Source organism: Harmonia axyridis, chromosome 7, assembly GCF_914767665.1.
Source record: "Harmonia axyridis chromosome 7, icHarAxyr1.1, whole genome shotgun sequence".
Lineage (NCBI taxonomy): Eukaryota > Metazoa > Arthropoda > Insecta > Coleoptera > Coccinellidae > Harmonia > Harmonia axyridis.
This window is the reverse complement of record NC_059507.1, coordinates 1,794,554-1,808,186: the sequence shown is the minus strand read 5'-3', so window position 1 is coordinate 1,808,186 and position 13,633 is coordinate 1,794,554. Positions and strand designations below refer to the sequence as shown.

At 39.5% G+C, this 13,633-nt stretch overlaps 1 protein-coding gene across 7 annotated transcripts in view; it reads left to right on the top strand.

Moving 5' to 3' along the window:
- Positions 1–13,633, top strand: part of LOC123684395 (LIM domain only protein 3-like) — a 197,809-nt gene that overhangs the window by 141,263 nt on the left and 42,913 nt on the right. The window contains exon 1 of one of the 7 annotated variants that reach the window (XM_045623638.1): positions 11,802–11,903. The exons of the other annotated variants lie outside the window; for them this stretch is intronic. Coding sequence (XP_045479594.1) covers positions 11,882–11,903 — 22 coding nt within the window. The 5' untranslated portion in view covers positions 11,802–11,881. Of the gene's footprint in view, positions 1–11,801; positions 11,904–13,633 lie in introns of those variants that run through there. 7 annotated transcript variants of the gene reach the window in all.

The window sequence follows — 13,633 nt, the reverse complement described above, 5'->3', positions numbered from 1 at the left end:
ACTTACTTCATTAATTTTCATTTACTTTCGAAAAATCATTTGATTTTTCTTTCATTAAATGATACTTTCGTTTAATTATTATGAATTGAAATATTTAAATGATTATTATAAAAGAAGAACCAAGAAACCAGTATACTGGTTTCTTGCTTTGATTCTAATATGTTCCATTTAGTTCAAGATGGGTAAGTTGATTTTCTTATCGAAATTTATTGCATATTGCATGTTGTTAATTAAACTAAATGAAGGTAATACAGATCCGACCCAAAGAATATTGGAAAAGGGTCAAAATCACCTGAAAATCTACTTTGAATGACATTGTATGATATATCGTTGAATTCAGCGTTGAAAGTTATTTCGAAAAATGTCATAAAATATGCAGGTCCGTATTGAAAAAAATGAGGTTGAGGGTGGCCCAGAGAGTACGAAACGTTGGATACGAAATCTGATTACGTCAAATTGAGGATAATTTACTGTCGAATAAAAAATTCCTGTAACATTTTTTGATGATATTTGAAATGAAGTGGGAAAAGAAGAAAAATCAAAATGACATAATTTACTCTTCTTATGATATCTCGAAAACCGGCCCTGATAATCTCGATTTGTTTGAACTGCTTGATAATGCTTCTATGCATGCAACTTTTTCTCCATTTGACCGACCTTCTAACTCTCATGGTTTAAAAGTTACCAATACAATCCCATTGAAAAAGTGGCCACCCTGTATAATATGGAGGAAAGGAAAGCACTATGGAACGGATGGGGAAGCAATAGCACATGAACTAGCAAGACAGGCGACAGAAAGAAGAACCATAGATGTAGAGAACAGACAATACACGTATAAAACGAGACAGCAGATGAAGGCGGAAAATTATGGGAGGTTAATGGAGAGGTGGCAAAGGAGTTGGGATAATGGAAGTAAAGGAAGAGAACTGTACGAACACTGCAGACAAGTGGGCAACGAGATAATACAGCTCAACTTCAAGGCATCGCAGTTGATGACGGGTCATGGAAACATGGAGTCATACAAGAAAAGGTTCAAGTTGAAGGAGACAACGGGAAAATGTGGTTGTGACAGAAACTAGGAAGAGGACGCTACACATATAAGACAACATTGTACATTTGATTTCAGACAAACAGCAAGAGAAAATATAGAAAAGAAATATGGAGACCTAATGGTTCAATTGAGGAAGGATGGAAGAAAAAAAAATGACACAGACATACAGAAGGCTAATGAGTGGGCAAATGAAGTAATACTGGACTCGCAAATTTAGAAACTGGAAGTTGGCGCGAAAGGTTGATGAACTAGATAGTAGGTAGCTAAGAGCGAAAGATAAAAGAGCTAAAACCGAAAGGTGGGAAGCAACAAAACCGACAAAGGCCTTTTACTGTCCTTGTTTGATTTGTGCATCTCTTCAGGCCTGTTTGCAGTTAGGCGATCAGTACCTTATTTCAGAAATTAAAGGAAAAAAATCTGAAATTTTCGAGAAAAAATTGATAATATTCCCGAGGCTGCAACTTCTCCTGGATTTGACTATGTAGATCACGGAAATGCTTGCAGTTCGGCAATCAGTAGATCACTTCCGAAGTTATTAGTAAAAATCTGAAATTCTCGAAAAAAAACTCGATAATTTTCTTGAGGCTGCCACCTCTCCTGGACACAAGCTATGCACTTGAAACCCCACTATGTTTCAGATCAGAGCTCGATCTTTGAAAGACGTTTTCATTTGAGGGGTCTGTGACAAATACATGCGCAAAAAAATTAACGCACATTATGGAAATCTCAAATTTATTCTACAACTGAAGGTGTTCTCAATGATAATTATTTTTATCAGAATTATGCATGCATATGTTATCCACTTTCAACGTTTTCCTTCAATACAGATGTTTTTTCCCAACAGGAATAAAAAAGATGAGATTATCAGATTTTAAATGTATTGGCTCCATTCTGAAATCAGTTGTTCTCGATCAATTCTAGTGATCAGTAGTTTTTCTTTCGTTTGGTTTTCTACACTCGATCGCTATGCAACGCGAAACACGCAATTTGACCCAAGAGGAATGTGCCCAAGCGGTAGTTTTGCGAGAAGAAGGGTGGACATACACAATAATTGCAGAAAGGTTTGGAGTTTCCCATATAAGTGTGTCCAGAATGTTGCAGCGATTCAGGGAGACAGGTATGAATGTCCGAAGACCAGGACAGGGTAGACCACGGGTAACAACTGCCATTTAAGAACGTTACTTGAGAGTTTCTTCGTTGAGACAACGGTTTGCAACCGCTCGCCTCCTTCAAAATCAGCTTAGGCAAACTCATGGGGTGCAAATTAGCACTCAGACAATAAGAAATCGCCTCAGAGAATATGATTTAAGGCCTCGTGTCGCGGCAAGAGACCCAGCTCTTACCCCAGCCCATCGAAGGGCGCGTTTGGATTTTGCGAGAGAGCATATCCATTGGGAAGAGGCTGATTGGGAAAGAGTTACCTTCATAGATGAGTCTAGATTCTGCCTCTACCATTGTGATTTCCTGAATACTACTGGTTTCGGGGGAGGATCGATTATGGTATGAGGTGGAATATCTTTGACTGCTCGCACAGACCTAGTGGTAGTTGATATTGGAGCTATGAATGTTAATAGGTATATAAGGAACATTCTTGAAGAGCATGTAGTGCCATTTGCCCCATACATTGGTGAAAATTTCATCTCTCGAATGGAATGACCAGCAAGAAGTCCAGATCTCAATCCGATTGAGCAGGTTTGGGACAACCTCAATAGAAGGCTGAGAAGTTCAGAAAATCATCCAGCTACTCTTAATTACTTAGGAATCCAACTCAGAGAAATCTGGGAAGGATTAGATCAGAACATTTTATGATCACTCATTTTGAGTATGAACCGTCGTTGCCGAGCTGTAATTAACGCAAGGGGTGGAAATACCAAAATATAAAATAAGTTATAAAGTCAATGTAGAGTTAACTTTCATTAAAATTGAGATTTTCAGAATGTGCGTTAATTTTTTTGCGCAGTGTATTTTAGGAGATATGACGATATCACAATTCATGCCAATTATGCATATACATACCTTCCAAGAAAAATGAAATTTTCAAGGGAGGAAGGGAGTTGCCTTTTTTTTGCCTTGACCGATTCCAACGATTTATTATTATCGATGGTTTAAATCTTGTCGAACAAGTAATTTCTGATCATCACCTTCAAACTCCTCAAAATTCAAACGCACGTCCGACAAATCGTACCGCGTATGGTACCTTAAACCCCCGCATCATTAGAATCGAGATAGAACCTCAATTAATCGCATAATGGGCCCCCATATGCACAACATACGCGCATATACATTGTCCATTTGCACAGGGCTACATAACAAGTTAACGTAGATCCGATAATTCATCGTTTTGGATGGCGCAAATTGTCATTTATCATAACGTACACTTCGACTTTACGAACCGAATTCAATTACAATCAATCCATCCTATACCTCTCTCTGCCGGATCGTCCAACTTCGGATATGTCATGTAGGCGTTGCTTAATGGTGCCCCCTTAATTAAGATAGCTACATCCAAAGGATGTCGGATCACCATTACCGTGTTATGACGACAATAAAAGTGTACGGGGTGAATTATGGCCAGACAACTACATGATATCTGTCGTTTTGAGATATGATCGCTTGTCGTCCGTTGACAGCTTTATGCGGACTATTTGGATTTTAGACGGAAGATGGGGTTAGTGACTCTTCGAAGTCGAATGATCTACTCTTTATCCACTACTGTCTTTTGTGTTGTGGAGTGGTAAAGGGTGTTTTTTTTTAGAGTTATAGAACTTTAAATTGCAATAAAACAACGATGGATTATTCGATTGACATGAATTTTATTTATCCACAAGGTAATCGTGTGGCATTACATTTTAAATATGATTTCTGGCATATGACCGCCACGGCTGGCTCGGATGTAGTCCAATCTGGACGTCCAATTTTCGATGACTTTTTCCAACATTTGTGGCCGTATATCGGCAATAACACGGCGAATGTTGTCTTCCAAATGGTCAAGGGTTTGTGGCTTATCCGCATAATAGACCAATGACTTTACATAGCCCCACAAAAAGTAGTCTAGCGGTGTTCAATCACAAGATCTTGGAGGCCAATTCACAGGTCCAAAACGTGAAATTAGGCGGTCACCAAATGTGTCTTTCAATAAGTCGATTGTGGCACGAGCTGTGTGACATTTTGCGCCGTCTTGTTGGAACCACAGCTCCTGGTTGTTCAATTCAGGAATGAAAAAGTCAGTAATCATGGCTCTATACCGACTGTAACGTTCCGGCCATCATCGTTTTTGAAAAAGTACGGACCAATGATTCCACCAGCCCATAAAGCGCACCAAACAGTCAGTTTTTCTGAATGTAACGGTGTTTCGACATACACTTGAGGATTAGCTTCACTCCAAATGCGGCAGTTTTGTTTGTTGACGTAGCCATTCAACCAGAAGTGCGCTTCATCGCTAAACAAAATAAAATGGACGTAGTGCGCGATACGTATTCCGCACAGAACCATTATTTTCGAAATGAAATTGCACTATTTGCAAGCGTTGTTCAGGCGTGAGTCTATTCATGATAAATTGCCAAACCAAACTGAGAATAAATCACTTGACAGCTGTTAAATCGGACGCCATCTTGAACAGTAATGCCAACTTAAAGTTATATACCTCGTTTCATCAAGACATTGCGCCTTGTCACAAATCAATGAAAACAATGGCAAAATTGCATGAATTGGGCTTCGAATTGCTTCTGCATCCACCGTTTTCACCAGATCTGGTCCCCAGCGACTTTTTTCCTGTTCTCTGACCTCGAAAGAATGCTCGTGAAAAGAAATTTAACGCCAATGAAGAAGTAATCACCGAATCTGAGGGCTATTTTGAAGGTAAAGACAAATCATACTACAAAAATGATATCGAAGAGTTGGAAGATCGCTATAATGGAAGTATCGCCCTCGAAGGCAATGTTGAATAATAAAATCGAATTTTGTCAAAACAAATGTGTTTTACTAAGGTAAACCAAAGACTTTTGGATTGGCCTGTTTTGTAGAGATAGTTATCAGAAAATCTAAAATCCCTCATTATTTTCTGCCAGAAATGGAGGTCGATAAGGGTCCCGCCTGCGCTGATCCAACAGCGATCTAGGCGATCTAGCCTCGATTTGATCGCGTTTAGAATTCCGTGAGATACGGCTTGAAAACCAATTTCAATTTCGTCTTCCGGCTTCATGTGCTCCCATCTGGACTGCGGCTGGCCCCTGATGCACGTATATCTGTTGGTTATTTGATATTCCACGATATTTATGATTTCGTTTTCGGCTGACTGCTAAATCTATTGGACCGGCTATCATCGGAAAGATTTCGAGAGACCATATTGCCAATCCCGCAGCATTTGGGGCGGACTACAGTATGTCCGCAATCGTTCAAAATGAAATTGAATTAAAGATGGAATCTTCCACGTATTTCGGTCCATCTTTCAGCATTTTGTGTTATCTCATCTGGTGTTTTGCTAGATGCCTAATTAGGACAACACTCGTTAAACTTTTAATGATGTGAATGAAAGGACGTAGCCTTCTCCACTTGTCCTAACAAGTAAAATCATTGAATCAACAATTTCGAATGGAAACTTTTTTCAATAACGTATTTTTCGTATGTTGTATCGGGTGTTTTTTTTCGAGGTATATAACTTTATGTTGGCATTACTGTTCAAAATGGCGAACGATTTAACAGCTGACAAGTGATTTATTTATTTTGGCAATTCATCATGAATAGACTCACGCCTGAACAGCGCTTGCAAATAGTGCAATTTTATTTCGAAAATAATGGTTCTAAATAATGGATTTTCATAAGCGAATTTTGTTTAGCGATGAAGCGCACTTCTGGTTGAATGGCTACGTCAACAAACAAAACTGCCGCATTCGAAGTGAAGCTTATCCTCAAGTGTATGTCGAAACACCGTTACATCCAGAAAAACTGACTGTTTGGTGCGCTTTATGGGCTGATGGAATCATTGATCCATACTTCTTCAAAAACGATGATGGCCAGAACGTTACAGTCAATGGTGATCGGTATAGAGCCATGATTACTTACATTTTCATTCCTGAATTGAACAACCATGATGTCCAGGAGCTGTGGTTCCAACAAGACGGCGCAACATGTCACACAGCTCGTGCCACAATCGATTTATTGAAAGACACGTTTGGTGACCGCCTAATTTCACGTTTTGGACCTGTGAATTGGCCTCCAAGATCTTGTGATTTAACACCGCTAGACTACTTTCTGTGGGGCTATGTAAAGTCATTGGTCTATGCGGATAAGCCACAAACCCTTGACCATTTGGAAGACAACATTCGCCGTGTTATTGGCGATATACGGCCACAAATGTTGGATAAAAGTCATCGAAAATTAGACGCGTCCAGATCCGACTACATCCGAGCCAACCGTGGCGGTCATATGCCAGAAATCATATTTAAAATGTAATGCCACAAGATTATCTTGCGGATAAATAAAATTCATGTCAATCGAATAATCCATCGTTGTTTTATTGCAATTTAAAGTTCTATAGCTCTTAAGAAAAAACACCCTTTAGATACAGAAAATAATAAATATTCTGCTTATTATAAATTCGACAATTAAGAAAAATATCGAATTCCAAATATTCAAATTTGCATATTCAATCGAGAATCACTCAAATAAATATATTTCATTCGATATAAAATACATTCATAACGATATAGTAAAATTGTGGATTTGAAAATATATCACAATCCGACAACCTAACCTAACCATGTTGGGGACATATGAAAACTGCGTATACTTCCTCCACCTATGTTTATTACTCTATGATTGAAACTAGACGAATATTTCGAGTGGGAATGTCAACAAAGAAGACACCGTGAAATATGGCAGGATTTTCGACTTCAGGAGTTTTAACGTCCAAAAGACGGCAACAAATCGTGGTCCAAGTGTCCTTCGCAGGACACTCCAAGCTTTTGAAATCAATGCCAACAGTGAATGAACGTGTCATCATCTTGTACGGGACATGTCACGTGCCTCGAACAATATCCTCAAACAGAAGATTTATTATCGTTTCTTATATATGAGATTTTATACCGGCTTCATAGGGAGGGTACGCTCTCAATCCTCCCTCTGTTGTCCTTCGAAAAGTCTACCACTGTTGCCATTTTATCAGGAAGAATTTTCGCTTTCAGAGAGTATAATAAATCGAAGGTTTGTTTACGTGGAATTTTATATCGCATTGGTGATAGTTTTTTATAATATGAGTTGTAACGGATGTTTTTTTTCGAGGTATATAACTTTAAGTTGGCATTACTGTTCAAGATGGCGACCGATTTAACAGCTGTCAAGTGATTTATTCTCAGTTTGGTTTGGCAATTCATCATAAATAGACTCACGCCTGAACAACGCTTGCCAATAGTGCAATTCGATTTCGAAAATAATGGTTCTGTGCGGAATACGTATCGCGCACTATGTCCATTTTATTTTGTTGAGCGATGAAGCGCACTTCTGGTTGAATGGCTACGTCAACAAACAAAACTACCGCTTTTGGAGTGAAGCTAATCCTCAAGTGTATGTCGAAACACCGTTACATCCAGAAAAACTGACTGTTTGGTGCGCTTTATGGGCTGGTGGAATCATTGGTCCGTACTTCTTCAAAAACGATGATGGCCAGAACGTTACAGTCAATGGTGATCGGTATAGAGCCATGATTACTAACTGTTTCATTCCTGAATTGAACAACCATGATGTCCAGGAGGCGTGGTTCCAACAAGACGGCGCAACATGTCACACAGCTCGTGCCACAATCGATTTATTGAAAGACACGTTTGGTGGCCGCCTAATTTCACGTTTTGGACCTGTGAATTGGCCTCCAAGATCTTGTGATTTAACACCGCTAGACTACTTTCTGTGGGGCTATGTAAAGTCATTGGTCTATGCGGATAAGCCACAAACCCTTGACCATTTGGAAGACAACATTCGCCGTGTTATTGCCGATATACGGCCACAAATGTTGGAAAAAGTCATCAAAAATCGGACGTCCAGATTGGACTACATCCGAGCCAGCCGTGGCGGTCATATGCCAGAAATCATATTTAAAATGTAATGCCACAAGATTATCTTGCGGATAAATAAAATTCATGTCAATCGAATAATCCATCGTTGTTTTATTGCAATTTAAAGTTCTATAGCTCTGAAAAAAAAACACCCTTTAGTATTATGAATCGGAGTCCGAATACGTCGTATAGATTCTACCTTCAAAATCACGTCCTTTCATACCACGTGATAACTTAAGCAAACTAAATCAACGTGTGAAAAGCGCATACCGTTCGAGAGATCGAACCGTTCGTGTCGAATCTTCCCCCTTCAAAAAAAAAAAAAAGGAAAAAAATAATTGTCTACGAAATAAGTTCACAATAAAACTCGAAACCGAATTCGATCTTCATTGGCCGCATCACGTGTAAAGAAAAACCGGGAAGCAGACGCGAGGTGGATTACTCAGCATGATTGGAAAAAGTTTCACAATGTTTCACGTTATCAACTTTTATAAATTGGTTTGGCGCAAAGTCAACCTGCGTTCCCCACTTTGAATAAACTGCCACCGCATCGATTACGCTGACGGCCTCCCAGTTTACCGACGCCGCCGACGACGACGACGCCGCCACACCACACGATGTATTTTCAGATTGTATCCGGCCAGGCAGCCCGTTTATATTAGAATTTTATATTACCTTATCCGACCCTGACTTTTATGGCGAATGGGCAACACATACCGTCTTCATTGCTTGCCTCCTGCATGGACGTCCGAACAGATGACAATGGTTTGGTATTTGATATTAGCGACGCTAAAATTCGATATCCGGCCCCTCGACATTATACGCTACTGAAAAGATCGCCACCAAAACAGGCCTTTCCATAGGGAAGAACTGAACTTGAAGAGAAATCTTGATTCGATAAAATTATTTTATAATATGCAATGTGTCAAATAGTAGGTACAACAAACTGATAAGCCCCGGACCTAACCAGTGAAACATATTATGTTTTAAACTTTGACTTTATTCATCAACTTAATCACCTTCATGATACATGTTGTCCAACACTTCTCTAACTGCTCAATACCTCTTCTGAAGAAAGATCGATTCTTCTTTCGGTTTTTTCCTTCTCCTGAAACTCTTTCTTATAGGTGCAGTTACCTTCACCACAGAAAGGTTCTGGGACAATGGAAGGAGTTTGTGTTTCTTGTCTGGCAAGTATATTTGCCTTTTCATTTCCTTTTATTCCCAAATGACCAAGACATCAGACTTAACAAACCTTGTAATTCTTTCCTATTTCATTGAGTTCCCTTCGGTACTCCAATACCATCTTAGAATCGATGATATGTGAGCTTAATGCTCTGTTTGCAGTCTGATTGTCAGAATGGATCGCTTTGTAACATTTCTGATAGTTTCTTATCAGGTTTATCTCCACACATCTTTTGATTGCAAGTATCTCTGCCTAAAAGACAGTTGGACAACGTCCCAACCATAGTCAGCATTTGATGCTCCAGTTCCCTTCGTGGCTTTAGAACCATCTGTGTACCATTTGATGGTATTATTCTTGAGAGCTGGGTTTGTGGACTCCCTTTCCCGAGATTAACATTTATGAACTGATTGCTTTATTAGCACAACATTTTCTTTCATCAAAAAGCAGTCATATTCGGAATTCTGTAGTAGTCTTTAGAAAGTTGGTTGTGGATTACCAAACTCACAATTTAAACATAACTAAGTACAATAATATGGAGTCTAAGAGGTCTTGCTTCAAGAATAATCTGAAGTCATCTAATATTGAAAGTATTCCTAATTTGATAAAGTCTCATACTTCATTTGAAGAGGCAATTTCACTTATAGCATCCAATGAAACCCAAACTAGTACAGTATATTCAGTTGCATAGGTATATTTTGTGAAACATGGTAACCATTAAACATCAAAATGGTGGCGGATATGCTTCTAATGAATTACGCAAATGTTTATGCAACTACAATTCATCTATTGATCAACATTACGAGATGAGTTATTTTAATGAATTAAATGTGAATGGTGCTTTCAATGAAGTCAAATATTCGCTTCAGTTTGTCGTTCAGTATTATATTATCGTTGAACGAAATTCTCTTGTCATGAAATAATAGTATTTTCGTATAATGGGGATATTATTTGTCCCTAAATTGGGATTTAAAAATTAGGTGCTATTAGTTTTTGAATTGCATTTTTGAAATTGTTGAAATGTGGGCTTGGTGCGTTACTTTTTTGCACCCTGAATCTATTCTTCTTAGTGTGTCCTCTGCAGTAAAAGAGGTTGGATAACGACATGGCAAATTCCGCTTTCCTCATAGCTAAGACCAGTCCACTGACATATATAGGGTGTTTTTTTTCGAGGTATATAACTTTTAGTTGGCATTACTGTTCGAGATGGCGACCGATTTAACAGCTGTCAAGTGATTTATTCTCAGTTTGGTTTGACAATTCATCATGAATAGACTCACGCCTGAACAACGCTTGCAAATAGTTCAATTTTATTTCTAAAATAATGGTTCTGTGCGGAATACGTATCGCGTACTACGTCCATTTTATTTTGTTTAGCGATGAAGCGCACTTCTGGTTGAATGGCTACGTCAACAAACAAAACTGCCGCATTTGGAGTGAAGCTAATCCTCAAGTGTATGTCGAAACACCGTTGCATCCAGAAAAACTGACTGTTTGGTGCGCTTTATGGGCTGGTGGAATCATTGGTCCGTACTTCTTCAAATACGATGATGGCCAGAACGTTACAGTCAATGGTGATCGGTATAGAGCCATGATTACTAACTTTTTCATTCCTGAATTGAACAACCATGATGTCCAGGAGCTGTGGTTCCAACAAGACGGCCCAAAATGTCACACAGCTCGTGCCACAATCGATTTATTGAAAGACACGTTTGGTGACCGCCTAATTTCACGTTTTGGACCTGTGAATTGGCCTCCAAGATCTTGTGATTTAACACCGCTAGACTACTTTCTGTGGGGCTATGTAAAATCATTGGTCTATGCGGATAAGCCACAAACCCTTGATCATTTGGAAGACAACATTCGCCTTGTTATTGCCGATATACGGCCCCAAATGTTGGAAAAAGTAATCGAAAATTGGACGTCCAGATTGGACTACATCCGAGCCAGCCGCGGCGGTCATATGCCAGAAATCATATTTAAAATGTAATACCACAAGATTATCTTGCGGATAACTGAAATTCATGTCAATCGAATAATCCATCGTTGTTTTATTGCAATTTAAAGTTCTATAGCTCTAAAAAAAACACCCTTCATTATACAAATCTTACAAGTTGGCATCAAGCATACGTCATCAGTGACGTCATTTCAATTCACAATTCGCCCGTGACCTGTAGACGAATCCACGCCACTGGCTTGCGAACCCCGTGTGCTCATGTGTGGTGCACCTCACGACGCCCTCTCCGCGATTCGTCCTTTATTGCCCCGTTAAACCGTTTTCGGTTTTTGTGAAAAAATTTAATCCGCAAACATCCGACAAATTACCCTCCGAAAATTGGCTCCCTATCGGCCTCCTTCTGTTTATGTCCCGGCTCGCCTCGTTGGCTGAAGAGAGATTAGATTAGATTGAAAGCCACTTCGGGAATCATTCCGCTGCCTCTATTTTCTCTCTGTCGGAGGTTAATGATTCTCTTTACGGAACGGAACCCTTTCTCCTCGAGGACGAGGACGTGGATGCGAAACGAGAGAAGCCTGTTGTTTCTGATTCTCGGCCTCGCTGATGAATTTCGATCTTGGATCGAGTAGACGTCTCTGGAATTGATGATGGCTTCGATGGAATTCGGTATGTATAATTTAAAAATCGAATGGAGATTGTTTGTTGTGACGTTAGGGTGGAAAATGAGATTTGGCGAGATGGTGTTAGGTGTAGGAGCGACAGGGGCGAAGATACCACTCACTTGAGGCTAGAGGGACCCGAAAGTTTTTTAACAATTTCAGCATTTTCGAGAATAACTGAAGGGTGTTTTTTTGAGAGCTATAGAACTTTGAATTGCAATTAAACAACGATGGAATATTCGATTGACATGAATTTTATTTATCCGCAAGATAATCTTGTGGCATTACATTTTAAATATGATTTCTGGCATATGACCGCCACGGCTGGCTCGGATGTAGTCCAATCTGGACGTCCAATTTTCGATGACTTGTTCCAACATTTGTGGCCGTATATCGGCAATAACACGGCGAATGTTGTCTTTCAAATGCTCAAGGGTTTGTGGCTTATCCGCATAGACTAATGACTTCACATAGCCCCACAGAAAGTAGTCTAGCGGTGTTAAATCACAAGATCTTGGAGGCCAATTCACAGGTCCAAAACGTGAAATTAGGCGGTCACCAAACGTGTCTTTCAATAAATCGATTGTGGCACGAGCTGTGTGACATGTTGCGCCGTCTTGTTGGAACCACAGCTCCTGGACATCATGATTGTTCAATTCAGGAATGAAAAAGTTAGTAATCATTGCTCTATACCGATCACCATTGACTGTAACGTCTGGCCATCATCGTTTTTGAAGAAGTACGGACCAATGATTCCACCAGCCCATAAAGCGCACCAAACAATTAGTTTTTCTGGGTGTAACGGTGTTTAGACATACACTTGAGGATTAGCGTCACTCCAAATGCGGCAGTTTTGTTTGTTGACGTAGCCATTCAACCAGAAGTGCGCTTCATCGCTAAACAAAATAAAATGGACGTAGTGCGTGATACGTATTCCGCACAGAACCATTATTTTCGAAATAAAATTGCACTATTTGCAAGCGTTGTTCAGGCGTGAGTCTATTAGTGATGAATTGCCAAACCAAACTGAAAATAAATCACTTGACAGCTGTTGAATCGGTCGCCATCTTGAACAGTAATACCAACTTAAAATTATATACCTCGAAAAAAAAACAAACCCTATATATCCTCGATGCCTTGACAAATTTCGTCTTCGGTGTTAAATTACAAGGTCTCGGTGGCCTGTTGTGATCATATCTTCGAGAAATAACACCACCAGGATATAATTGCAAATTGCGATTGTTTCGTTGCTGGTGTGGCACGTAGCTAGGAATTCATTAAACCAAGTAGCTTGACATTTTAACCGACTACTTGACTTGAAAATCAAGCTCGTGAAAAATTACATACTTTAGCTTGACTTGACTTGATTTCAGATATTTATTGCTTGACTTGACATCAAGCTACTTGATATTACTTCAGCTTGATATGCAAGCGTCGCACGAATTATATTTCTGCAATATCGTGCATACTTAGACTAAATAAGGGGATTCCCCGAGCGCCGGGAGACTAAAGCATTCGCCAGTGTGACTTTATTAGTAGCTTTCTCACATTTCTATGAAATCTATTGGTAGATTTTGCTAGTTTCAGAAATATCTTTCCAAACATGGCCAAAACGGCCAAGAATTTTTAATCAACGCATCTTCAGCTTCTGTTGAAAGACAATTTTCCAGAGCTGCTCTTACAATTACAAAAAACCGCAATAGGTTAGGGGACAAATATACAAAATGCCTCATGTGT